We start from the raw sequence: 27,063 nt of genomic DNA on the forward strand, positions 1-27,063 counted from the left end.
GGCTCGTTCCTTGTTTATGGTTGTGGGGTCAGCCTTGCGACCAGTACTGGCATCCGCACTGGTGTCGCGGACACTGAGTGGGCAAAACGTTTTCACCGCGAATTGGGAGAGCAAAACGCTTCCCATATCTGCGTGGAACTAGCAGACCAACTAGTGCAATCCTTAAGTACGTTTGTGATGCGGCCCTGGATACTCTCCCCCTGTTATCCGGGGCTTCAGTGTCAGCTTCGGTGCTGAGGCGCCTGATTTGGCTTAAATGCTTGTCTGCTGACCAGGCATCCAAAAAATCCCTGACGGATCTTCCCTTCCTTGGCGACCGGCTCTTTGGAGCTTCGTTGCATGACATTATTAAAAATGGCACGGGTGTTAAGAGTACACTACTCCCACAGGCCAGGAAGGCTAAGGAGCATCGCCGCAGGCAAGGGCCCTCTTTTTCCACTCACAATCGGCTTTTTCATCCGCCCGGTGCTTCGACAAACCGTTCCCAGCCTGACAGGAAGTCCACGGACGGTCAGAAGCACCCCTGGAACCGCAAGCCTAACAAGCCTGCGAACAAAAGTGCTACTGCATGAAGGTTTGCCCCCACCCACATCTCGGGTGGGGGGTCGCCTTCGGGAGTTTGCAGCCCGGTGGACCTCCCGGTTTTCCCACCAATGGGTCTGCGACCTGATTTCCACAGGCTACAAGATAGTTTCTCTCTTCCCCTCCAGCATACCCGCGTCCCCGGTTCGCCGGGTAGCCCTGCTAGGAGCAGTAAGGGACTTGCTGAATCGGGGGGATTGTACCAGTTCTGGAATCGGAACGCTTCCAGGGGTTCTACTCAAATCTGTTTGTGGTTCCAAGAAGGAAGGGGAACATCCAATCTTGGACTTAAAAGCCCTCAGTCACTTTGTAAAAGTGCAGAGGTTCAGAATGGAATCAGTTCGCTCAGTAGTCGCTGCACTACATCAAGGGGACTCCCTGGCGTCTTTGGACATCCAAGATGCGTACCTGCACATACCCATATGCCTTCTGCATCAAAAATGTATGCGTTTGGCAGTCGGGGAAGCCCATTACCAGTTTGTGGCTCTTCCCTTTGGCCTGGCATCAGCCCCCCCGAGTCTTTACCAAAGTACTGGCTCCAGTTTTGGCGTTGCTGCGACAATGCGGGGGTCACGATTTTGGGTTAACTGGACGATCTCCTCCTGAGAGCATCTTCCGCCTCAGAATTAGAGGAGGATATGGCGATCACCATGCAGACTCTGCGAGAATTTTGGTGGCTGTTGAACCTAAAGAAGTCTGTGGTTGTACCGACCCAGCATCTGGAGTACCTTGGTTTACTATTGGACTCCAGGGAAGCGAGGGTCTTTCTCCCCTCGGACAAATTGCAGACTCTCAGATCTGCGGTCAAACTACTGATGTACCACAAGTGGTCGTCGCTCCGCTTTTGCATGCAAGTACTGGGGCTCATGGTAGCCTCCTTCGAGGCAGTACCTTATGCCCAGTTCCACACCAGAGTCCTGCAGAAGGAGATTTTGATGAAATGGGGCAAATCTCCGTTGTCCCTGGATTGACGGGTCCAGGTGAGCCAGCCAGTCAGGGACTCTCTGATCTGGTGGTTGAGGTCTCATGTGATTCAGTCTGGGAAATCGTTCCTTCCTCTGAAATGGACGGTGATCACTACGGACGCCAGTCTCTCAGGCTGGGGTGGAATGATGGGGATTCAGTCGGCTCAGGGCCTCTGGTGGATGGACGAATCCAGGTTGCCGATAAATCTGCTCGAATTGAGAGCGATCAGGCTGTGCCTCCACACGTGGTCGACGTGTCTTCAAGGACGTCCGACCAGGATACAGTCCGACAACTCCACAGCTGTGGCATACATAAATCACCAAGGGGGAACAAGAAGCCCAGCCGCTGCTCGGGAGGTCGCTCACATACTTTGGTGGGAAGAGCGACACGTTCCGGCCCTGTCAGCCATTTACATCCCGGGGGGGTGGAAAATTGGCAGGCGGACTATCTGAGTCGTCAGATGCTGGATCCAGGAGAATGGGCATTGCATCTGGAGATATTCAAGCTGCTGTGCCTGACATGGGGCACAACAGATGTGGATCTATTGGTCTCCCGTCTCAATCGGAAGGTGCTGAGGTTCGTGTCCAGGACAAGAGATCCGTGGGCAGATGCGTCTGATGTGCTGGTGGCTCCGTGGGCTCAGTACCAACTGATCTACGCCTTTTCTCCACTGAAACTGTTGCCACGTCTGTTTCGCAGAGTGGAAGCCGAGGGGGATTCCAGTAATCCTGGTTGCCCCAGATTGGCCTCAGCGGCCCTGGTACGCATGACCTGGTGCATCTGGTGGCAGACGCTCCCTGGCGACTGCTGCTGCGAGAGGACCTCCTATCTCAAAGTCCAATCTTTCACCCTGCTTTACCATCGCTGGCTTTAACGGCATGGCTATTGAGAGCCAGGTGCTGAGGAACTGGGGTCTGTCGGACTCAGTGATTCCAACTATGCTGAGGGCGCGGAAATCTTCACAGAAGATATACCATGGTACCTGGAAGGCCTACATTTCAATGTGTGAGGAGAAAGGGTGGCATCCGCGCTCCTTTTCTATATCCAGGATCCTGCTGTTTCTTCAGCAAGGAGTAGACCACAAATTGGCGTTGAGCACCATTAAGAGGCAAATTTCAGCCCTGTCTATTTTTTTTATTTTTTCAGTGACCCCTGGTGTCTCACTCATTAGTGAGTACCTTTGTTCAGGGGGTACGACATGTAGTCCCTCCGGTGCGTCCAGTTACCCCCATGGGATTTGCACCTGGTGTTGTCGGCGCTTCAGAAGCCACCGTTTTGAGAATATCAGGGAGATTCCCCTGTTGACCCTTTCACAGAAGGTGGTCTTTCTAGTGGCCATCACATCGGCCAGGAGGGTTTCGGAATTGGCGGCCTTGTCATGGTCATCCACAGGGATAAGGTGGTGTTGCGTCCGCAACCGTCCTTTCTACCGAAGGTGGTTTCGGCTTTTCATATTAATGAGGACATTGTATTACAATCGTTGTGTCCTAAGCCGAAGCACCCCAAGGAGGTGGCCCTTCGCGCTCTCGATGTGGTTAGGGCTCTGAAGGTGTACTTGTCTGCCACGGCTCCCTTTCGGAAGTCAGACTCACTGTTTCGGTGGCTGATCCAAAGAAGGGTATGGCGGTCTCGTCAGCCACCATTTCCAGGTGGATTAGACAGATTGTAGTCCAAGCCTATGCCTTGAAGGGGCAGGTGCCCCCCTTTCCAGTCACGGCCCACTCTACAAGAGCAATCGGAACGTCTTGGGCCTTCCGACACCAAGCGTCTGTCGCTCAGGTGTGTAAGGCGGCGACCTGGTCGTCTGTCCTATAAGTTTACCAAGTTCTACAAGGTAGACGTCGGTGCATCGGCCGATGCCTGTTTTGGCCGCAAAGTTTTGCAGGCGGCCGTGTAGTTTAGATTTTTTTTTTTTTTCCTGGTTTTTCGATAAAAACGCGGTACAGTTAAAGCACTGTTGCATTACGTCCGCACAAAGGTTGCGGTGTTGGGGATCCCTCCTGTTGAGAATGCCCGGTTATATGGCGGTGTGTTTTTCCGTACACTGCTGGTGTGTTTTTATTTTTATTTTTGTAGGTTTAGTTTCACTAGTTTCCACTTGCCATGGTGGATGAAGTTTTAATGCTGTTTTTTTTTTTACCACCCCTCGTTTGGCACTGCTTGGGGACGTCCCATTTAGTTACAGAGAGGAGCTGTGTCGGTTGGTGAATATAAGAGAAAATGGGATATTCACCGTAAAATCTTTTTCTCTGTAATTCACCGACCGACACAGCACCCACCCCTCCTTTTCTGTACGTTGTACTGCTTGTTGACGTACTGAGTTCTGCCTGGGAGCAGGGAGGGTTGTTAGCACAGGGCCCGCCGTCCAGGGCAGGACTAAAGTTCTGTGTATTGTGTTACAATTTTTGCCTAGTTCTCCTAATGGCATGCTAACAAACCCATTTAGTTACAGAGAGGAGCTGTGTCGGTCGGTGAAAAAATGTGTCAAAAATGTCCGATCTGTCCACCATAATGTCGCAGTCACAATAAAAATCGCTGATCGCCGCCATTACTAGTAAAAAAAAAAAAAAAGATTAATAATAACTTTTGCGCACACCAATCGCTTATTGCGATTTTTTTATTTTTTTATTTTTTGTTTTTTTTTTACCAAAAATATGTAGAAAAATACGTATCAGCCTAAACTGAGAGAAAAAATGTTTTTTTTTATATATATTTTTTGGGGGATATTTATAACAAAAAGTAAAACCTTTTTTTTTTTTTATTTTTTTTCTTCCAAAATTGTCGCTCTATTTTTGTTTATAGCGCAAAAAATAAAAACTGCAGGGGTGATCAAATACCACCAAAAGAAAGCTCTATTTGTGAGGAAAAAGGGATGTAAATTTTGTTTCGGAGCCACGTCGCACAGCCGTGCAATTGTCAGTTAAAGTGACACAGTGCCAAATCGCAAAACAAGTGGTCTGGTCTTAAGCCAGCAAAATGGTCCGGTCTGAAAGTGGTTAAGCACCGTAGTTTGTCGCCATTCGATGAATGTGCCTAATTTTATAGCATAAATAATACAATAGTGGTGAGGGGAAGCTGAGAGTGAAGCAAGGAGGGGAGGTGCGATGGGGGGGGGGGGGGGTGCAGCAGCGGCAGCCAGAGCAAGGGTGGGCACGTCCTGGCCCTCCTGAGGTCGGATCAGCAGGTGTATTCAAGCCGCCAGTCAGGAGCGTAAGAGGTTCCCTCTGCCTTGCGCCATAAGAACCAAGTCCTCCTCCACTTTACGAAGCCAGTCTGCCACTGTCGGTGGGCACCGCTGCTTCCAGCGAGTTGGAATACACGATTTAGCCACGTTTAAAAGATGTCGAGTCAACAATTTTTTTTGTATCTTTTCATCGGTATTGTCGATAAATGAAGGAGGAAAAAGGCCACTTCATCAGGGATCTTATAATCTGTGAACAACTGCGTGATACGTCGAACCTCCCTCCAGAAATTTAACAGGTCAGGACCAAAAGATGCGTAACATCGAACCTTCCCCGTCCCAGCAGCGCCAACAGCGGTCTGAAGTGTTGGGAAAACATTTATGTAATCTGGAGGGTGTGAGGTACCAGCGGGACATAATTTTGTAGTTGTTTTCCTGCGTCTTAGTGCAAATGGAAGATTTAACCGTGCAATCAGCAATTTTTTGTTGTTGCGATTCCGAAAATATGCAGTTAAGTTCCCTTTCCTCTAGATAGGGCAGTATAGGTCGTGTGGAGGGTGTGTTAAGTAGGGCGTACATCTTGGAAAGGGATTTTGTGACTGTACCAGTATCTGAGCAGAGGTCTTCAAAGGGCAACAGTTGTCTGTCGAAGTTACAGGGATTTGGCAATGAGTGCAGGAAGTGGTGTAATTGTGCCGAAACTCACCGGCGGGGGCCGTCCATTCTATTTTTGAGGGCCATCGCCCATTTCATACAAACTTGGCGGCATGGTTGCAACCCGATCTCCTCAGGGTGTCAAACCCTGTGGGGGGGGACGCCGGGTGCAAAGTCAGGGTGTCCTAAGATTGGGTAGAGAGGGCAGTCGTCGGAGGTGAGGGAGAATTGTACAGACGCCCGTCTACTCTGGTGTATGGTGGCCCCTAATAGGGAGTGTGTTTTCAGGTCTTTGGGAAGAGAGTCATAGCACCACAGCGCCCCTTTCAGTGCAACAACCGCTTGGGCTTGTTCCACCTGCACCCATAGCTTCGACACTGTGTTGTGCCTCCAGTCTAAGATGCGGCCCAGATGGACGGCCAAGTAGTACTTTCTGACGTCTGGCAGCACCAAACCTCCTTGTTGCTTTGGTAGTGAGATGAGAGTTCTTTTTATACGCAGTGTTTTATTGGCCCAGACAAATCGAGTTAACAAAGCGTGTACTTGTTTAAAAAAGGAGGGTGGGATGTGAATGGGAAGAGCCTGGAGCAGGTATAGGAATTTAGGCAGTACGCACATTTTGAGGAGGTTACACCATCTTTCCAAGAGGGTCTGGACCCTAATCAGGATGGGTGGGAAGTTCAGCTCAAAGGTGTGTTTAATGTCTGTAGGGATCTGGGTACCGAGGTATGAAAGCGTTACACTCGTCCATTTAAAGTGAAAGCACGGTTGCAGGGACTGCACGACCTGAGTGGTCATGGCCAGCCCCATGGCCGTTGATTTGGAAAAATTATCTTCAGATTTGATAATGCGCCGTACGTATCAAATTCTTTAAGGAGGTTTGGCAGAGATATCTGTGGGTTAGAGTAAATAGTAGGTCATCCGCATATGCTGCGATCTTAGTCAATGTCGCCTACTGTGAGTCCCGAATGTCTGGGCTCTGTCCAATTTTGCACAGGAAAGGTTCTAGGGAGAGTGCAAAGAGGAGGGGTGACGGGGCACCCCTGTCTGGTGCCATTAAAACTGGGGAAGGGAGACGAGAGGAGTCCGTTCGCTTTAACTTGCGCTGTAGGATTAGAGTATAGTTTACCTTTCCAACCCAGCAGCTTATCTCCCAGGCCAATGTGTCGGAGGACCGTAAACATAAAGTTCCAGTTCACTCTATCAAACGCTTTTTCAGCGTCGGTGCTCAGGAATACACACGGAGTATTCCTAGAGTTGGCTATATGGAGTAAATTAAGAACTTTAATTGAGTTGTCTCGGGCTTCCCTGTTGGGGATAAAGCCCACCTGGTCAAGCTGTATCAAAGATGGAAGGTGTTGCACAAGTCGGGATGCTAATATTTTGGAGAACAATTTAAGGTCAACGTTAAGCAAAGATATGGGTCTATAGCTCCCACATATCATGGGGTCCTTGCCTTCTTTAGGGATTAGGGAAACGTGGGCCTTCAACATCTCTCTAGGGATGGAAGCTTTGTTGCTGACCGCATTAAAGAAGGTCAGCATACGGGGGCCTATAATATGGAGGAAGGTTTTATAGTATTGGATGGTGAAACCATCCGGGCCTGGGGCTTTGCCCGGTTTCATGGACTTAATGGCAGCCTGAAGTTCCTCTGTGGTAATAGGCGACTCTAATTCGGCTTTTATTTCTGCGGGGAGCGAGGGCATCTGAGAAGATCCCACATATTCGTCCATAACTGCCTGGGGTGGCGAAGCAGTGGGTAAATTGTACAGCTTAGCATAGAAATCCCTAAACACATCTGAGATATGTTCTGATAGTGACCCCCTGGCCGTCCGCTCCTGTAATATGGGGGATGTATGATGCCTGTTTTTGTTCCCTTACAGTCCCGGCTAGAACCTTCCCGCATTTATCTCCTGATTCATATGTGGTCTGTCGTCATCTCTGTATAGCTGCCTTAGCTCTATAGTGCAGTAGGTGTGATTATTTGTCTTCGTACCAGACCTAATTCAGTCTCGAGCACTTGTGAGTGAGCATGTTTATGGTGGCATCTAGAAAGGATAGGGCAGACAGAAGTTTGGCTAGCTGTTCCAAGCGCTCCCTCTTCACCTGAGCCCCATGGCTGATAAGCAGCCCTCCGATCACTGCCTTGTGGGCTTCCCACAAGGAACCAGGATCACAATCCGGGGTGTAATTTTCCTGGAAGTAAGGAGGTAAAGCCTTTGTCACTTCCGCTAGGATTTCTGGGGTTTGGAGGAGGCTCTCGTTCAAGTGCCAGAACTTCTAGCGGGACGCGGATCGCTCAGTGCGTATTCGAGAGTGACAGGAGCGTGATCTGACCACGTGATATTCCCTATGGAGGCGCCCAATACTGAATGGAGTTGACTATTTGGTATCAGGAAGTAGTCTATTCTGGAGTAAAGTTTGTGGGTATGCGAGTAAAAAGTGTAATCATGTTCTCCCGAGTGCATTAGACGCCATACATCAATTAGTTGCGCTTTGTGGAGGGAGTTGGCTAGGCTTTTTCCATGCGATGGGGGAAGTGAAGCGCGCCTGAGGATGTGTCCAAAGATAGGATTAGGTGGACATTAAAATCACCCCCTAAGATCAGTTGGCCAGACGTGAATGTGGCTAGTTTGTCTAGTACTCGCTCAATAAAATAGCACTGACGATCGTTTGGGGCATAAACTGAGGCAAGTGTGATAGGTGTCTTGCCCACCGTTCCCTTTAGGAACATGTAGCGGCCTTCCGGGTCTCCCATTACTGCCTGGCACTGCCAATGGATACTCCCTTGGTCTTGGCCTCTGGATTGGTGGAGTGGTAAACCAAAGGGTAGAACCTATTTTTAAGGAGAGGGTATTTGTTGTGTTTGAAATGAGTTTCCTGAATAAAGGCAACATCAATGCGAGCTTTTCTGAGATCATTTAACAGCATTCGCTGTTTTTCAGGCGTGTTTAGGCCTTTGGCATTAAGAGTCAAAATTTTTAGAGTCCATTGCTCTGGCTGCAGGAGGTGTAGGAAGGGAAGAAGTGTGGGGATGGGAAGTGAGGGGGAGAGGGGAGTGGAGGTGGGGAAAGCAGGAGGGAGGGGTGGGAAAGATGAAATTAAGGTGTAGTCTACCTGAGGGTAGAGTAACGTGTCCCATTACTTAGTGAGGTGGGAATTTACGTGTAGGTCACAACTATGGGACCTATTTACTAAGGTATCAAGTGTATAAAACACAAAACCTCCGAAAACCTGGAGGGTTGTGCAGGCCTAGGTGAGGGGGTTCGGACTAAGACTGACCAAGAAAGGGAGTCCCAGCCAACCCATCCACCCGACCACGTGTCTAGAATGTTAGACGCGCTGCCTAATACTTTCAATAGGCTGTGTCAATCATGCATAATATAGCAGCAACATATGTAATAAACAGATTTAAGCTAAAGAAGTAACCACGTAAAACTGTAGCACATTCTCAGTCTGAATCTTAACCGTGGCGGAGGCCACAAAGAGAAAAACAATCCCCCCCGCCCTCCCGAACCAGCCAAGTCTATTTCATGCTTGCTCTCTGGTTGCTCCATGTGAAGTCACCAATTGGAGGGAAGGGTATGGGTATCACCATGCACGTTGCTCCTCCGCAGAACCAGGTGGGAAGCACATATGTACCCCCCCAAAAGTTCAGAGGTCACCCGCTAAGGGGCCCCACACCCCTCGTATCGTATGTAGTGTCATGAGCAGGGGTGCTCTCCCTTCCGAGGACGCACATTACATTCCCAAAAAACCCCCCCAGTCTTGAGTATTGCCGGTGAGAGCACAGGGGCGTCCACTACACCACCACCGCTAGACAGAGGGCGCCTCCAAGGCCAAGATAGTCAGTAGTGCCCGCCACAGCCCAGCACACTCCGGTGGGGGGCTGATATTTCTCCGGGAGCACTAACCTTGCACACAGCAGCCCATTATATCCAACAGACAGGCATCTCATGGGAGGAGATGAGCAGGTATTCGGAGTGACGCCTGATCGGGTAGTATAGGTGTGGAGTGAATGTCCCCCAACCCCCATGGCACCCAGCAGGGAGAGCCCCCCCAACCCCACCAGTAACTCGCCACCACCTGGCTGCGGCGGGCGGAGATAGTTGTTGACCTCTGCATCGCCGTGTGGAAGCAGCTCCAAGCGGCACGTCCACCATCCCTGGTAGCGCCAGTCCAGCGGCTGACCTGATTAAACATCTGATGGGTGGGGTTCTACTTTAACCGGCCCCCTGCCAGAGAGGAGTGCGGGTATCGGTAAGCTCCCCTCCGCAAACCACATCACGGGGCACTGGAGCACCGGGGGTCAGCGGCACTTGTGCGGCCGGAGCGATTTAAGTCCAAGCGTGGCAAAGGAAGGCTTGGCTGGTCGTTAAGTGGGGGTGTTCATGTCTGGTGTAAGTCTAAGCCTCGCGACCCCCCCCCCCCCCGGCAAGTCCTTATCGAGAGCGTCTACTGCTCCGCGGTTGTCTGGGGGGCAGGCTCCCACTCGATGCCGTGGCGGACCTGTGAATTCGGCAGTGTTATTGGCGCTGTGCCCAGAAAGGTGAAGAGGGCCGGCGGAGACTCCGGGGAGCGTTGGTCCTTTTTGAAAGTGACAGGGGAAGCCCCCATCGGTATGTGACATTGTCTCCTTGCTACATCCAGGAGAGGTTTCAGGAACGCACGTCTCTGCAGGGTAGCCCTCAAGATGTCCGGGAAAATGGTAAGTGGAGCTCCATCTAACTCCAGATCTGGCACGTCCCAGGCCTTACGAGCTATGATGTCTTTATGAGCGTAGTGGTGGAGACAGCAGACGACATCTCGCTGGAAGTAAAGTAAGTGTCCTTATTTTAAAAGTCAGCAGCTGCAGTATTTGTAGCTGCTGACTTTGAAAAAAAACAAAAAAAGCGGAACTCTGTTTAAAAGCATAATGGGGTAGTATGCATCGCATACTACTAGTCCATTATATGACACTTGCCTGCAAACAAAGATCGTGCTGTCCCCTGTGCAGGCCGCGTCCATCTTTGCCCCTCTTCCTTCCGATGACGACATCAGCGCACTACAAGTGAAATATCGCCTAAACGGCGCATGTTTACGAGATCTTTCCACTACCTAATAGGTAAGCCTTATTCTAGGCTTACCTATAGATAAAAGAAAGACAGAAGGGTTTACAGCCACTTTAACCACTTGCTTACAGGGCACTTAAACCCCCCTCCTATCCAGACCAATTTTCAGCTTTCAGTGCTGATGCAATTTGCATGGCAATTGCGCGGTCATACAACACTGTACCCAAATAAAATTTTTATAATTTTTTTTCCCCCAAAATAGCTTTCTTTTGGTGGTATTTGATCACCAGGGCGTTTTTACATAAAAAAAAAAACCCAAAAAAAACCAGTTTCTAAAAAAAAAAAAAAAAATTTTTTTATTTTGTTATAAAATTTTAACCACTTTCAGACCGGACCATTCAGACCGGACCGGCACTTTATGCGATTCGGCACTGCGTAGCTTTAACTGAAAAATTGTGCAATCGTGCAACGTTGCTCCCAAACAAAATTGCCGTCCTTTTTTCCCCACAAATAGAGCTTTCTTTTGGTGGTATTTGATCACCCCTGAAAAAAACGCATTCTTTTTTACTTTTTGCTATAATAAATATCCCCCAAAAATATATAAAAAAAAAAAAACTAATTTATTTTTTTTTCCTCAGTTTAGGCCGATACGTATTCTACATATTTTTGGTTAAAAAAAAATCGCTATAAGTGATTGGTTTACACAAAATTTATAGCGTTTACAAACTAGGGGATAGTTTTATGGCATTTTTATTAATAATTTTATTTATTTTACTAGTAATGGCTGCGATTTTTTATTTTTTTTTTTTTTTTTTTTTTTTGTGTGACTGCAACATTATGGCGGACACGTTAGACATTTTTGACACATTTTTGGGACCATTGTCATTTATACAGCAATCAGTGCTATACAAATGCACTGATTCCTGTGTAAATGACACTGGCAGTGAATGGGGTTAACCTGGGGGTGGCAGTGTAGGGGTTAAGTGTGTCCTAGGGGCGTGTTACTAACTGGGGGGGGGGGGGGGCTGGGCTGTGTGCTAGTGAACACTGATCTCTGCTCCAATCACAGGTAGCAGAGATCAGTGTCCCTTGTTGCTAGGCAGAACGGGGAGATGCTGTTTACACTGGCATCTCCCCGCTCAGCCCCCCCGTGAGACGGTTGCCCGGTATCCCCATGGCGATCGAGTCCGTGGGACCTGCTTCCGGACTCACGGGGGTTCCGACCGGCACACACATGCACCGCCGGCGGCGCGCATGCGATGGCAGGGTGGCAATTTCAACTGGACGTACCTGTACGCCAGTTTGCCTGCCCGTGCCATTCTGCTGACGTATATCGTCGTGCGCCAGTCGGGAACTGGTTAAAACGGGTAATTTTTTCCGTCATTGATCTACGCTGATTGGGTGGCAGTGATGGGCACTGATCGGTTACACTGATGGGCACCACTTGTGGGCATGATAGGTGGCACTTGTGGGCATGATAGGTGGCACTTGTGGGCATTGATAGGTGGCACTTCTTGTGGGCATTGATAGGTGGCATAAATGAGGCTTAATTGCCTCTTCCTTTTCGGGACCGATGTCCCTTTTAAGATGAGCCGGTGATCGGCTTTTTTTTTTTTTTTTTTTTTTTCTCCGCTGTCACCGATCACCGAGCTTTTCTTTTGATCATTGGCTGAGAGCTGATCACATGGTAAGGGACTGGAACCGCACCCCTTACTTGGATCGGTGATCCACTGAGTCTCAGTGACATCACGCTCCGTACGCACAGGGAGCGTGCACAGGGGAGGCTGTCATATGACGGCCTCCCGGGAATTCAGATCCACGCCGTGGCCATCATTCGGCCAAAGCGCAGATGTCAAGTGGTTAACCACTTGCCGACCAGCGCACGCCGATGTACGTCGGCAGAATGGCACAGGCAGGCAAATGGGCGTACCTGTACGTCCCTTTAAATTTGCCGCCCTGCCATCGGGAGCGCGCCGCACTGATCGGGACCCCCGTGAGTCCGGTCGTGGAACCCGCAGACTCGATCGCCGCAGGCATACCCGCAATCGTCTCACGGAGCGGGCGAATGAAGAAATGCCGTTGTAAACAGCATTTCTCCATTCTGCCTAGCAACTAGTGACGCTGATCTCTGCTCCATGTGATTGGAGCAGAGATCAGTGTTCACTAAATGAAAGCCCAACCCCCCCCCCACAGTAACACACCCCTAGGAACACTTAACCCCTACACTGCCACCCACTGGTTAACCCTTTCACTGCCAGTGTCATTTACACAGGAATCACTGCATTTATATAGCGGTGATTACTGTATAAATGACAATGGTCCCAAAAATTTGTCAAAAATGTCCGATGTGTCCGCCACAATGTCGCAGTCACAATAAAAATCGCTGATCGCCGCCATTACTAGTAAAAAAAAAGAATAAAAAATTATTAATAAAAATGCCATAAAACTATCCCTATTTTGTAAACGCTATAACTTTTGCACAAAGCAATCAATCGCTTATTGCGATTTATTTTTTTTTTATTTTTTTTACCAAAAATATGTAGAAGAATACGTATCGGCCTAAACTGAGGGAATTTTTTTATATATATTTTTGGAGGATATTTATTATAACAAAAAGTAAAAAATAATGCGTTTTTTTTTTTTCAAAATTGTCGCTCTATTTTTGTTTATAGCGCAAAAAATAAAAACCGCAGAGCTGATCAAATACCACCAAAAGAAAGCTCTATTTGTGGGAAAAAAAGGACGTCAATTTTGTTTGGGAGCCACGTCGTACGACCGTGCAATTGTCAGTTAAAGCGACGCAGTGCCGAATCGCAAAAAGTGGTCTGGTCTTTGACCAGCAAAATGGTCCGGTCTGTAAGGGGTTAATTGACATTGCTGTAGTGTTAGCAGTTTGGAATAAGTTGATATAAAGTGCAGAAGTTCTCTTACACGTTCATAATATGAATATGACAGAATTGGTTGATTGTCACAAATGTGATCTGCTTTGATTCTTCAGGTTCCTTGGCTGGTCTGATTGACATTTCCTCGCACTGGATGACGGACCTGAAGGAGGGCATTTGTATGGATGGCTTTTGGTTTAACCACGAGCAGTGCTGCTGGAAATCTGTGAATGTGGAATTCGCAGACAGGAATAACTGTCCGGAATGGAGAAGTTGGTCCGAGTTAATCCTCGGAGGGTCAGAGGTGAGAGCTTAGAAAGGATCTTTGAATTGTATCCTGGATGCTGGGCATTGGCACGTACCTGTGTTGTACTGAGAGGGCCATTTACCACAGCTGCCTTATTCAAAAGGTTCTAAAATTTAAAGGGGAAGGACTTTTGGCTGTACGTCTCCTATGGATCACAGAAGTGCAGTTCATTCTGCATGCCTGTGACCCATTTTCAGCAGACAGTGGCTGAAGCCCACTGTCGGGTGACGTCGCAGAGCCAGTCTAAGGCTCGGGCAAAGATTGTGACTATAAAGTCGAGATCTGCCCACATGCCTGAACTGGCACCCGGTTCGGCCTCTCTGCAAGCTCCTAAGAGCCTGAGCCAGCTGCTCCCGTCCCCTCCACAGCCCAGCGCTCCAGTGAGTGAGTGAGGGGGGGGGGGGGCAGAGCAGAGAGTCAGCAGCTCTCTGCTCCATGGAGCTCTGGGAACCAAGCCAAAGGCGGTGTTTGATCGCTCGGTTCTCGGCCTTAGAGGGGTGTCGGGGGACAGATGATGCAGCATCCACCTAAGTTTGATTCTTGAAAAAAGCTAAATCCCATACTTCTCTTTTATTAAAATCTGGGCATTAAAAGAGAAGCATGGTCAAAGCTTGTTTGCAGATACTTCTCATTTGGGTCACAGAAGTGCACCTATTTGTGTACTTCCATCACAGAGCAGCTCCAGGTGCTGGAAGCATCCCGGCCATATTGTCAGGATCCACACACTTGCCTGATTGACAGCTGGCTCGGCTCTCAGTGCTCGGCAGAGACAAAGCCAGCTGCACCAGCTCCCTCTCCAGCCTGGCACTCCAGTAAACACTAGAGGGGCAGAGCAGAGGGCAATGATTGACAGTCGCTGCTGTCCACTTCAAGCTGACCTAGAACTGATCAATCGGGGGTCATGTGATCACTCAGTTCTTGGGCTTAGAGCTGATGGAGACAGCTGCAGGTAACACTTGACATCGTTCACACTCCTGCTTTGTAGTGGCGTGTGATCAAAATAAGAAAATTTAATTGGCTAGTCTTTGCATGGGACTGCTCTAGGCATAGCTGCCCAGTATAGCCCAACACTACTGAGGGCAGAGGCTTACGTTTTCCTGTCTCCAGGACAGGAAGTGGAAAAAACAATTTTCCACAACACATTGCGCACAGTTGCGGCACTTCCCCATTACCTTGAATGAGCCAAGTCCGGTGGTGGTAGCGCCCACTGAATGTGATAGGGAGGATGATCTTTGCTGCGGGCATGAAGCAAAGCATTGCGTCTGTGGCATTTAAATGCCCCCATCCGCTGCCTTTGCAGCTTACGTTGGGGTGGTTTTACCTCATAATGTGGGGCCGTATGGGCCAATATCTGGCAAATCGGTCAACGCATATAGAGACTTATACCATCATAAAAATAAAAAATAAATAAAGATCAAAATCTGTATTTAACCCTTTAGGATATAAAGAGTCTAAGCGATTTATCCAGTAAACTTCTCTTTTGTTTCTCAATTCCAATTCTCTATTCCCCCCACGTCTATTAGTTGGAATACCATCGATTTACCATATATCTCAATTGAGAAACCGAATGGTTCATTTCTAAAAAAATGTCTAGAGAGGTAATTTCATATTTATGTCTAACTATTCTGTCTTTGACTTTTTGTGTAGTTTCACCTACGTAGATCAAACCACACAGACATTTGATGATGTATATGACATATGTAGATTGACATGTGAAATTATCTTTTATAGGGATATTGTAATCTTGAGTCGGATGATTAAAGGACTTCCCCTTAATCATGCTAGAACATTGAATGTATGACAAGCAAGGAAATTAACCATAATTAGGAGGTCCCAAAAAAGTAACCCGTGAAGTGGGTGCCCTATACTGGTCAGATCTTAACAATCAATTGTATATGGTCCTACCCTTACGGTACGAAGGTAAAGGGGAGAAATGAAACTCAGGGACAGAAGGATAATTTTTACTTTATATGGACCAGTGTTTTTTAATAATAGTAACTTTATTAGAGAAGGGATGAAACTGAGAGATGAAGGGGAGCCTAGGACAGGATTTTTTTTCTTTTTTTTGTTTCTAAATTAGTACGTTCAAAATGTACTGTATTACCAGGATAACCCCGCTGTCGTATTCTTGCCTCCATCTCACTCAGTCTGTCCTCCTTAAAGCTAGATTTATCAGTGATCCTAGCAACTCTTTTTAACTGATTTCTTGGAATGGATTTAAATATACCTGGAGGCTAACAATCCTCCTTTCCTGAACAGATAATAAAGTGTCCAGAAAAGGAACATTTTCATTTGCAACCGACATGTTAAATTTCAGACCAGGAACCAAACAGTTGAGATATTCATTGAATAACCATAGCGATTTACTGTCGCCCACCCATATGACAAAGGCGTCATCAATAAATCTAAAATATGCCAGACAATTATCTTCAAACAGTTTACAATGATAAACAAATGCATTTTCCAGCATATCCATAAATGCATTGGCATATATGGGGGGGGCGACATTAGAACCCATCCCTGTGCCTGTCAGTTATAAATGGTATGTATCCTTGAACAGAAAAAAATTCTCTTCCAATACAAGCCGCAATAGTTTTAAAATAAATTCTATTTGAGCAGAACTATAAAGGCCTGATTGTTTTAGAAGGCGTTTGCTTGCTTCAATTCCTAGCTCATGTGGAATAGCTTTATACAAATTGGCTACATCCCAGGTGACTAATACAGCCCCTGGGGGTATATTAACCACCTCAATACAGTGCACTTACACCCCCTTCCTGACCAGACCAATTTTCAGCTTTCAGCGCTCTCACAGTTTGACAATTACTCAGTCATGCAACACTGTACCCATATGAAACTTGCGTCCTATTTTCCACACAAATAGAGCTTTCTTTTAGTGGTATTTAATCACTAGTTGGTTTTTTATTTTTTGTGCTATAAATAAAATAAAACGTAAATTTTGTGAAAAAAATGCCTTTTTCTTTGTTTCTGTCATAAATTTTTGCTAATTAGTAATTTTTCTTCATACATTTTGGCCAAAATTTATACTGCTACATATCTTTGGTAAAAATAACCCACATTAGTATATACTATTTGGTCTTTGCGAAAGTTAGAGTCTACAAACTATGGTGCCAATCGCTGAAAATTTATCACATCTGATCAGGCCTTCAGTACATCAGGTATATCTCATTTATTGAGACACTAACAAGTCAGGAAAGTACAAATACCCCCCAAATTACCCCTTTTTACAAAGTAGACATTCCAAGGTATTAAGTAAGTAGCATGGTGAGTTTTTTTTAAGTCGCCATTTTTTCCCACAATTCTTTGCAAAATGAAGATTTTTTTTTTTTTTTTTTACAAAATTGTCATATTATCAGGTTATTTCTCATACACAGCATATGCATACAACAAATTACACCCCAAAATACATTCTGCTACTCTTCCCGAGTACGGCGATACCACATGTGTGAGACTTTTACACAGCCTGGCCACATACAGAGCACCAACATTGATGTAGTACCTTCAGACGTTCTACGAGCAAAAATGACGCATGTCATTTCTCAACCACCTATTACACTTTTGAAGGCCCTGGAGTACCAGGACAATGGAATTTCCCATAAAATTACCCCATTTTGGAAGGCAAACACCCCAACGTATAATCTGTGAGGCATAATGAGTCTTTTGAATGGTTAATTTTTTTTCCAGAAGTTTTTGGAATATGTGGAAAAAAATTTAAACGCTTTTTTTTATTTTTTATTTTTTTTTTTACACAAAATTGTCAATTTATAAGATATTTATAACACATAGTATGTACATAGCAAAATTACAACCCAAAACACATTCTGCTACTCCTCCCGAGTATGGCGATACCACATGTGTAGGACTTTTACACAGCCTGGCCACATAGAGAGGCCGAACATTGAAGTAGTACGTTCAGCCATTCTAGGAGCATAAATGACACCTCTCATTTCATTCCTACCTATCACACTTTTGAAGGTCCTGGACCACCAGGACAGTGAAATTACCCACAAAAAAAGCAAACACCCCAACGTATATTCTATGAGACGTGGGCTGAAAATAGGTACTCGGGTACTCTGATGGCCTGGTGACGGGTACTCTGATGGCCTGGTGACGGGTACTCTGATGGCCTGGTGACGGGTACTCTGATGGCCTGGTGACGGGTACTCGGGTACTCTGATGGCCTGGTGACGGGTACTCGGGTACTCTGATGGGCCTGGTGACGGGTACTCGGGTACTCTGATGGGCCTGGGACGGGTACTCGGGTACTCTGATGGGCCTGGGACGGGTACTCGGGTACTCTGATGGGCCTGGGACGGGTACTCGGGTACTCTGATGGGCCCGGGACAGGTACTATGAGGCATGGTGACAGGTCCTCTTTATTGGGGGGGGGGAGGAAGAATCAGTGTACTTGATGTGTACTGTAGGCGGTAACGAGATGTTACTGCAATCTCCTCGGTTACCGCGGTTTGTTTACATTTTTAGTGATCACGTGGGTAAAAAATAGCTGTTTACCAGCGTCGGTGACGAGCAGTGTTCCCGGGGAACACGCCGCCACCGACGTGCACGGCGCTCGTGCACATGCGCCGTGCACAGTCTGGGTGTGACCATCTGTGATCGGCCGTGACTTCATCACGGCCGATCACGTGGTAAACAGCCATAACCAATGGCTGTTCACCCCCTTCGGTGGCGAGCGGTGTCTCCGTGACACGCCGCCACCAAAGAAACAGGGATGCACGCGCACGATTGCGCGCATTCCCTGTTTAAACGGGAGGCCATTATATGACGGCCTCCCGCCACAATAGGTGTGCCGCCTGGCCGTCATTTGACTGCCGGCGGTCAGCAACCAGTTAAACTTCTCTACCTTTTCTAAAAAATCCATAGTATCACGAATATAGGAGCGGGTATTGGAGACCAGAGGAGATAAACACTTGTCTACATATTTAGCTAATGGTGTGGTAATAGAATTTATACTAGACGATGGGACGTCCAGGAGGATTTTTTAAATCTTTATGTATTTTAGGCAGTACATAAAATATGGGAGTCATAGGACATTCTGAAACAAGAAATGTCTGCGTATTATTATCTGATACCTGTCTGTACTGCATGTTTTAACTACCTTTTTATTTTATTGGAAACCTGTAAAGTTGGATTACTGTCCAATCGTCTAAGTTTTTTAACATCATTAATTTTTCTAAAAATCTCCCTTTCATACTGAGAAGTATCCATCACCACTATTGATCAGCCTTTGTCGGCCGGTTTTATTACAATCTCTTTCCTATTTGAAAGCATAGACAATGCATCAATCTCCTCTTGATTGAGATTGGATTGTATATGGTCTCTTAGTGTGATCATTCAAAAACAATTTGATATCAGACCCTACCCTATTGATGAACAGTTCTGCAGCCGCACATGAAGTAGGAGGTACAAATGTACTTTGATTTTTCAAACCTAAATTGGAAATAGAAATGGCTGAAGAACTGCTACTGTTTATCATAGGGCGAGACGAATAATAAGCTTTTAACTGTATATTCCTGTAAAATTGATAAAAGTCCTGTTTTAATTTAAATGAATCCATCCTTTCCTTAGGACAGAAATTCAGGCCCTTATTTAAGACCCGAGTTTCTGTAACATTTAAAGAAAAAGAGGAAATATTATGTACCGTATTTACATTCAAGTCCTCTGTCAGTTCCGGGTCCTGGTAGCAATTGATCTGGTATTCACAGAGCCTTCGGCGTTTCTTGCCTCCTCACCTCCTGCTTTTGACTTTGGGGGACCATGCTCCAAAAAAGTCCATCTCGGTGCACTTGTAGAAGATCCTGTAGAAGTAATGGAGGAATTGGATCTTGAAATCTGCACATGCTGTCTCATGGATCTAGATCTCATACGAAAACTATTTGGTTCAGTCCAATTATAGACACGGTTATTCATTTATAGTTCTCATGATCTCAATCCATCTTTGTACGTTTTCTAATCTCAATAGATTTTCTATGTGCATTAAATTTGTCCTCCATATCCTTTTTTATCTTGGCAAAATCCTGCTGTCCCAGAGATTCAGATAATTGTTTCTCCAAATTTGTAATCTCTTTTGAAATAACACGTTCCTGTTGAAGGAATTCCACTGTTAAGGTAATGAGGTCAAATGAGCATTTGTTAATGATTTGCGTGAATCGTTTTTTTATATTCCTCATTTTGTGCAAAGAGGGTAGGAACAATACGCACTCTAAGACCCCGTGGAATCAATTGGGCTCGATGGTATTCAGCCAGTGTTACCTCATGCAGTTCCATAGAAATAGACTTTTGTAGTGTTTTCTCCAATTTCTTAGACAATTGTATAGATGAACTCTCAACGAGAAAATCTCGAGATACTGTAGTGCCCATGTAAATGCGGGCTGCATCTTCATCCGTATAGGAATAGGATCCTCCCGTTGCCATTATTCCTTGAGGTTCCAGCAAAATTAGACCGGTGCTTCTCACATGGGAATATATAGAAAAAAGTAGTAGGTGAGATACACACACGGTCAGTGAAACAGGTGTGCCAGCAATCGAGTCTGTCCCAAAGACTCAATATAAAAAAGCAGAAGAGGGATTGCTGCACAAACAAAAGTAAATTTATTGATAAAATTTACATCACATCAGGTATAATTCAGGTGATGTTTCGGGCTAAGCATGATATCGCCCTTCCTCATGACCACATACCTGCAATAAAAATTGTAACCAACTTCACATATAAAGGCTTATAGCTCACATATGTGAAGTTGGTTACAATTTTTATTGCAAGTATGTGGTCATGAGGAAGGACGAAATCATGCTTAGCCCGAAACGTCACATGAATTATACCTGATGTGATGTAAACTTATTTTTGTTTGTGCAGCAATCCCTCTTCTGCTTTTTTATATTGAGTCTTTGGGACAGACTCGATTGCTGGCACAGGGTTATAACCTGTCAGATATACATATGTGTACAGAAGAATGTAAAAAAAGTGTGTATGTGTATGTATATGTGTGTGTGTGTATGTGTGTGTGTGTGTGTGTGTATATATATATATATATATATATATATATATATATATATATATATATTTTTTTTTACATTCTTCTGTAAATTGATGATGACTGGCCTCCTTTTATTACTTTGTCATCTAATAATCTTATTTTGTTTGTTTTGCAGGGGGCGTTCCCGTACATCTTGAATTATATAATGTACATCCTCTGGGCTCTCCTCTTCGCCCTTCTTGCTGTCTTGTTAGTTCGCAACTTTGCACCATATGCCTGCGGTTCCGGTATCCCTGAGGTAGGTCAGACTCTGAAGCTCCACTGTTGTTCTTGGGTGAATCCCCCCCCCCCCTCTAGTTGGATTCCTAAGTGCCGGTTCACACAGGGGCAACCTGTCAGCCTGACAAGTCGCGCTCCATGCAGTACTATGGAACCATTCTAATAGGAATGACTAAAGTTGCTCTGACTTAGAAAAAGGTTCCTGTAGTACTTTGGGGCAACTTCGGAGCGGCTTGCATTGACGTCTATATAGAAGTCATTTTGCAAGCCATGCTGAAGACATGCTGTACGGTTCGGCTTCAAAGTCAGACGACTTTGAATCTGCCGCTGTGTGAATCGGCACTCAGTGTAAAATAGGAATTGGTCACTCATTTGCCATCTTGAAGTTTTTTTATTTTAAATTTTAATTTTAAATAATTTTTATTGACAAGATGCAACAAAAAAAAAAATATGTTGATACAATAACCAGTATGCTCAACATGAGCATGAAGAATACACAATTGCATATTAATGGTCAGTTACATGTACAAACTTCAACTGCCCAGTCTCGACATATAGAGGTAACATCTAAACACCCAGTAACTATGTAAGGGAAGGTTGGGTACAAAGCAATTCTTTACAGAGTACAGAAGTAAAATCACATCCTAACTTATAGATTGACCATAGATTATGAACCCCCTCAGATAGCTGTAGTAGTAAGAGTGGATGATCACAAAGGTTCCCATATCCTATTGTATTTGTTAGGGCAGCTTCTATGCTCAAAGATCATGGGGGTATCTGGTTCACTATCTGAATCCACTGTTGGGTAGATGGAGGAGCAGATTGATTCCGTTTAAGCGCTATGGCCTTACAGGCCAAAAAAAGTGTTTCCTTTAACCGACAGCAGTACAACGATCTATATGTCGGCAGGGAGGGCAAAAGGGCGTATGATACATCGCCTTTAAGAAGCGGCATTGTTGGCGAATGCCCCCACCGCAAGCTTCGTGACCACGGGTCCGGCGGACTCTGTCCGCCGGGTGCCGGCAATTGTGGGGTGGGAGAATGGGGAGATGCCTCTGTGAACAAGGCATTTTCCCCGTTCTGCCTAGTGACATGACAGAGATCTACTGCTCCCAGTCATCGGGGGCAGTGATCACTGTCATGTGAGTAGTAGCCCACCCCTCCACAGTTAGAATCACCCTCTAGGGCACACTTAACCCCTTGATCGCCCCCCCCTAGTGTTTAACCCCCTCATTGCCTGTGTCATTTACACAGTAATCAGTGCATTTTTATAGCACTGATCGATGTTTAACCACTTGCCGACTGCCGCACGACGATGTACGTCGACAGATTGGCACGGGCAGGCATAAGGGCTTACATGTACGTCCTTGCCTGCCCGCGGGTCGGGGGCCCGATCGGGCCCCCGCCCGGTGCCTGCGGCGGTCGGTATTCGTTCGGGAGCGATCCCGGACGAGGGGACGGCCATTCATTCATGGCCACCCCCTCGCGATCGCTCCCGACGAATGAAAATGTCCCGTGACATCACTTCCTCTCCTGTAATGTAAACACAGGAGAGGAAGTGATGTATTCTCTCCTCCGTGTCGGTATTTTTCGTTCCGGCACCGAGGAGAGAGCATCGGTGAGTTGCACAAGCACTACACTACACAGTAGAACATGCCAGGCTCACTCACACCCCCCGATCACCCCCCAATTACCCCTGCCCCCCCAGTCACAGTGACACCAATTGCTTTTTTTTTATTTATTTTTTATTTTTTGCATTGGTGTCATTTGTGACTGTAATAACTGTTAGGGCAGTTAGGGTTAGCCCCCTTTAGTTCTAAGGTACCCCCCTAACCCCCCCCAATAAAGGTTTAACCCGTGATCACCCCCCGTCGCCAGTGTCACTAAGGCTGGGTTCACATTGCAGCGGTTTATGAGAACGGATGTGATTCGCACCGCACTGCAGTGCAAATCACATCCGATCTCTGTGCGATTCGAGTTCAGCCATACAGATAGTATGGCTGAATTTGTGTCGCACCCGCCGCAAACTCGCACGGGACCCTTTTTTTGGTCCGCAGCAGAATCGGATCGCATGGGTGTTCACACCATGCGATCCGAGTTTGCAGATCGCACTGCGATATGCGAACTGATCTGGGGGTGTCATTAACATTTCACTGACACTCCCAGCAGTTCGCATAGGGCAGTGTGAACTGCCGCCGGGAGGCATGTGATGCGGGAACCCGCCGCGCATTCGTGGCGTTCCCACATCGCTCCAGTGTGAACCCAGCCTAATAAGCGATCGTTTTTCTGATCACTGTATTAGTGTCACAGGTGACGCTAGTTAGGCAGGTAGGTATTTAGGTTCGCCGCAGCTTTTTATAGCGCCAGGGACCCCATATACTACCGCATAAAGCCCCCTGATTGCCCCCTAGTTAACCCTTTCACCAGTGATCACCATATAACTGTTACAGGTGACGCTGGTTGGTTAGTTATTTTTTTTTATAGTTTCAGGGCACCCGCCATTTATTACCTAGTCTCACTAGTGTACTCCTAAATTTAGGGGTGTCTACTTTCCAAAATGGGGTCATTTGGGGGGGGTTTGTGCCATCTTGGCATTTTATGGCCTTCAAAACTGTAACGCCCTTAGAAAGCCTGAAGGCGGTGCTTGGTTTTCGGGGCCCCGTACGCGGCTAGGCTCCCAAAAAGTCCCACATATGTGGTATCCCCGTACTCAGGAGAAGCAGCAGAATTTATTTTGGGGTGTCATTTCACATATGCCCATGGCATGCGTGAGCAATATATCATTTAGTGACAACTTTGTGAAAAAAAAAAAAAAAGTTTGTAATTTTCCCGCAACTTGTGGCAAAATATAAAATATTCCATGGACTCAACATGCCTCTCAGCAAATAGCTTGGGGTGTCTACTTTCTAAAATGGGGTCATTTGTGGGGGTTTTGTGCCATCTTGGCATTTTATGGCCTTCAAAACTGTAATAGGTAGTGAGGAGTGAATTTATTTTTTATATATATATATATTTTTTTGGGGGGATATTTATTATAACAAAAAGTACAAAATAATGCATTTTTCTCAAAATTGTCGCTCTATTTTTGTTTATAGCGCAAAAAATAAAAACCGCAGGGATGATCAAATGCCACCAACGACCGCACAATTGTCAGTTAAAAGCGACGCAGTGCCGAATCGCAAAAAGTGGTCTGGTCTTAAGCCAGCAAAATGGTCTGGTCTGAAAGTGGATAATGTCGCAGTCCCAATAAAAAAAAAAAAATTGTAGATCGCTCCTATTACTAATAAAAAAATAATAATAATAATAATAAAAAATGGCATAAAACTATCCCCTATTTTGTAGACGCTATACATTTTGCGCAAACCAATGAATATACGCTTATTGCAATATATATTATTTATATATTGCATAATTTATTTTTATTTTTTACCAAAAATATGTAGAGGAATACATATCGGCCTAAATTGAGGAAAAAAATATTTTTTTTAATATATTTTTGGAGGATATATTTATTATAGCAAAAGGTAAAAAATATTGTTTTTCCCTAATCGTCTTTCAGGACAGCCACTATGAGAGGTAGTCTCCTCCTCTTCCTCTGGAAACACTGCACCAGCCCATAAATTCTTACTTCCCCTGCCGGACCTCAGTTATTAGTGTTTCCTCCCGCGGGGAGACACTGTGCAGGACCAGGCCGGTCAGTCAGGGAGGCTGTGGCCATTTTTTTTTGTCAAGAACCTGGTTGAAAGAAGCAGGGGCTTCGTAAGAAGAAAACTGGGTTCAAGCCATTCAAATTGACTTTCGGCTTACTTGCCTCACCAGGTATTGCCACTCCTTCCTAGTTGAGCGCGGCTTCAGGTCGTAGGGACTCCTATCTCGTCTACAGGGAAGCCGCTGGCAAGCCGTTCGGATTTCCCTATACAAGGGTACAGTCCGCCTTTTTTCTTTGAACCGAGCGGGCCGAACGACAGGCGGCGTATTATCCGACGGAAAGCGAAGGCTTGACCTCTAATACGATCGACTTCTGGTTCCGGGTCGTGGAGCTGATGGGAGGGCCGAGCTCAAGCTGGAGACGAGTCGGGAACGCACACAGGCAGCGTGAGACTCGGTAGTAAGCAGCCACCTGCAGTCATGTCGGAAGCTAATGCTCAACCAACAGACACTACCTCCAGTATTCCTAAGGTAAGATCACCCTGGGGAGGGGTACTCTATAGGATTCCCCCCCCCCCCCATGTATGGTTCCATCAATGTGGGGAGGCAGACCCTCTGGGTGGCCGGAGGGGAGGCTCAGATCCCTGCATTTAAAAAGGGAACTAGTGCACTTCCAGAGTTGTATCCTGAGCTTTGTAATTACTTTTTTTTTTCTTTTTTTTTTTTTTTCTTTCCGTTTTTTCCTTTTTTACTTATTTTTCAGAAAGCTAAGGAAAAAACTAAGTCCACACATAGCTCTAAAAAGAAGTGTGCCTCCTGTAGGGACATTTTAGGGGAATCTTGGGCAAAAGTGTTGTACAGAGACTGTATAGATTCCCTTGTTAAGGAAAGGGAATCTGAACAGGAGTCAGGACTAGCAGCTTCAGTCAAAGAGCTCTCGTCCACCTTCTCTTCTTTTAGATCCCTGTTTGAAAAGTTTCCGCTTCCCACGGGTCCAGCTCCCCAGGATACGACCCCACCTCTAGCACAGAGTTCTGCTCAGGTTCAACCTGCTACAACAAGGGGGACAGAGGTTGCAGGCCCTTCAGGGACAGGAAGGAGGACTTCCAGACAGTTCCTCTTCCGATTCCCAAGAGGGTTCAGAGGGGGAGGACCAGGATGGGGGGGGTCCAGGAAAGCCTCCAGATAAAAATTATCCCTTGATGAGGTAGAGGACCTCTTAAAAGCGAATTATACAACCCTCGGTATCCAGGCGGATAAGAAACCCCTAACCCTTTATGACTAAATGTACTCTGGTTTAGGGGAACCAAAGAGAAGGGTGTTTCCAGTGCACGAGGTACTGATGGAAACAGTTAAAAAGGAGTGGCAGGATCCTGAGAGAAAGCCCTTCTTTCCTAGATCCTTAAAAGAAGATCCCCATTTTCAGAGGACCCGGCATGCATTTGGAATAAAAATCCCAAATTAGATGCCGCCTTCTCCCAGGTCTCCAGACACACGGATCTGGCGTTTTGAAGACATGGGGCTTTGGCAGATGTCATGGACAAAGGGATTGACTCTCTGCTTAAATCAAAAGTGGAACTCGGCTATCGGCAATTTAAGCCTGAAATGGCAGTTACAGTTGTGGCTTGCAATTTAGAGCACTGGCTCTCACAGATCCAACAACATATTGAGACAGGCACAGATAAGGAAACCATTCTGTCGTCCTTTCCTACTATGCTGCGAGGTATCGCTTACATAGCAGATGCCTCTGCTGAGTCTGTCTGCATGTCGGGCAGAACGGCAGCTCTAGCCAATTCGGCCAGAAGGGCCCTCTGGCTAAAAACGTGGCCAGGGGATAGTGCCTCCAAGGTAAAACTGTGTGGGGATACCTTTGACGGGGGACCTCCTTTTTGGCCCAGGGCTAGAGACTGTTCTAGACCGTACAGCGGACTGGAAAAAATCCTTTCCTCTTAAGCGGAAAACCCCCGTAATAACAAAACCCCTAAACCAGAGGGAAAAAAGAGAACCCGGCCCCAAAAAGTCAGGGGCAGAGGAGGGGAGATTTTCCGCCCTCCTGACCAGCCCCGTAAAACCCAGTGACGTTACAGTGGGAGGAAGACTGGGGGGCCTTTCTCCCACAGTGGGAAGCAATATCCCCCAATCAATTTATTTTAGGGGTAATAAGAAGGGGGTACCTCTTGGAATTCTCAAGACCGCCCCCACAAAGATTCCTTGTCGCGCATCTACCCAGGTGCATGGCAAAGGCCGAGGCCTTGCTGGAAGCACTGAGAATAACGTCCTGATTCTCCAATTCCCTTCAGAGTGTCAAAAGCAGAAGAGGGAAGGGGATTTTATTCTCATGTCTTTATAGTAAAAAAACCTTCAGGAAAATTCAGATTAATTCTGAACTTAAAGCCCCTGAACAGGTCAGTGGCATACAAGATTACTCATGGAGTCAATCTTTTCCGTAAGGGCTCTTCTACCCCGCAACTGTTTCATGGTATCTCTGGACCTAAGGGACGCG

General features: G+C 46.4%; 1 protein-coding gene across 12 annotated transcripts in view; it reads left to right on the forward strand.

Moving 5' to 3' along the window:
* LOC143958274 (H(+)/Cl(-) exchange transporter 5) overlaps positions 1 to 27,063 on the forward strand; it is a 138,385-nt gene that overhangs the window by 51,842 nt on the left and 59,480 nt on the right. For all 12 annotated transcript variants that reach the window (XM_077467780.1, XM_077467778.1, XM_077467787.1 and 9 more), the window contains 2 exons: positions 13,433 to 13,620; positions 20,809 to 20,931. In XM_077467780.1, coding sequence (XP_077323906.1) covers positions 13,433 to 13,620; positions 20,809 to 20,931 — 311 coding nt within the window. The remainder of the gene's footprint in view (positions 1 to 13,432; positions 13,621 to 20,808; positions 20,932 to 27,063) is intronic.

The sequence above is a fragment of the Lithobates pipiens genome, unplaced genomic scaffold, assembly GCF_037356315.1.
Source record: "Lithobates pipiens isolate NorthernLeopardFrog02 unplaced genomic scaffold, aLitPip1_a1.2 Scaffold_60, whole genome shotgun sequence".
In the NCBI taxonomy this organism is placed as follows: Eukaryota; Metazoa; Chordata; class Amphibia; order Anura; family Ranidae; genus Lithobates; species Lithobates pipiens.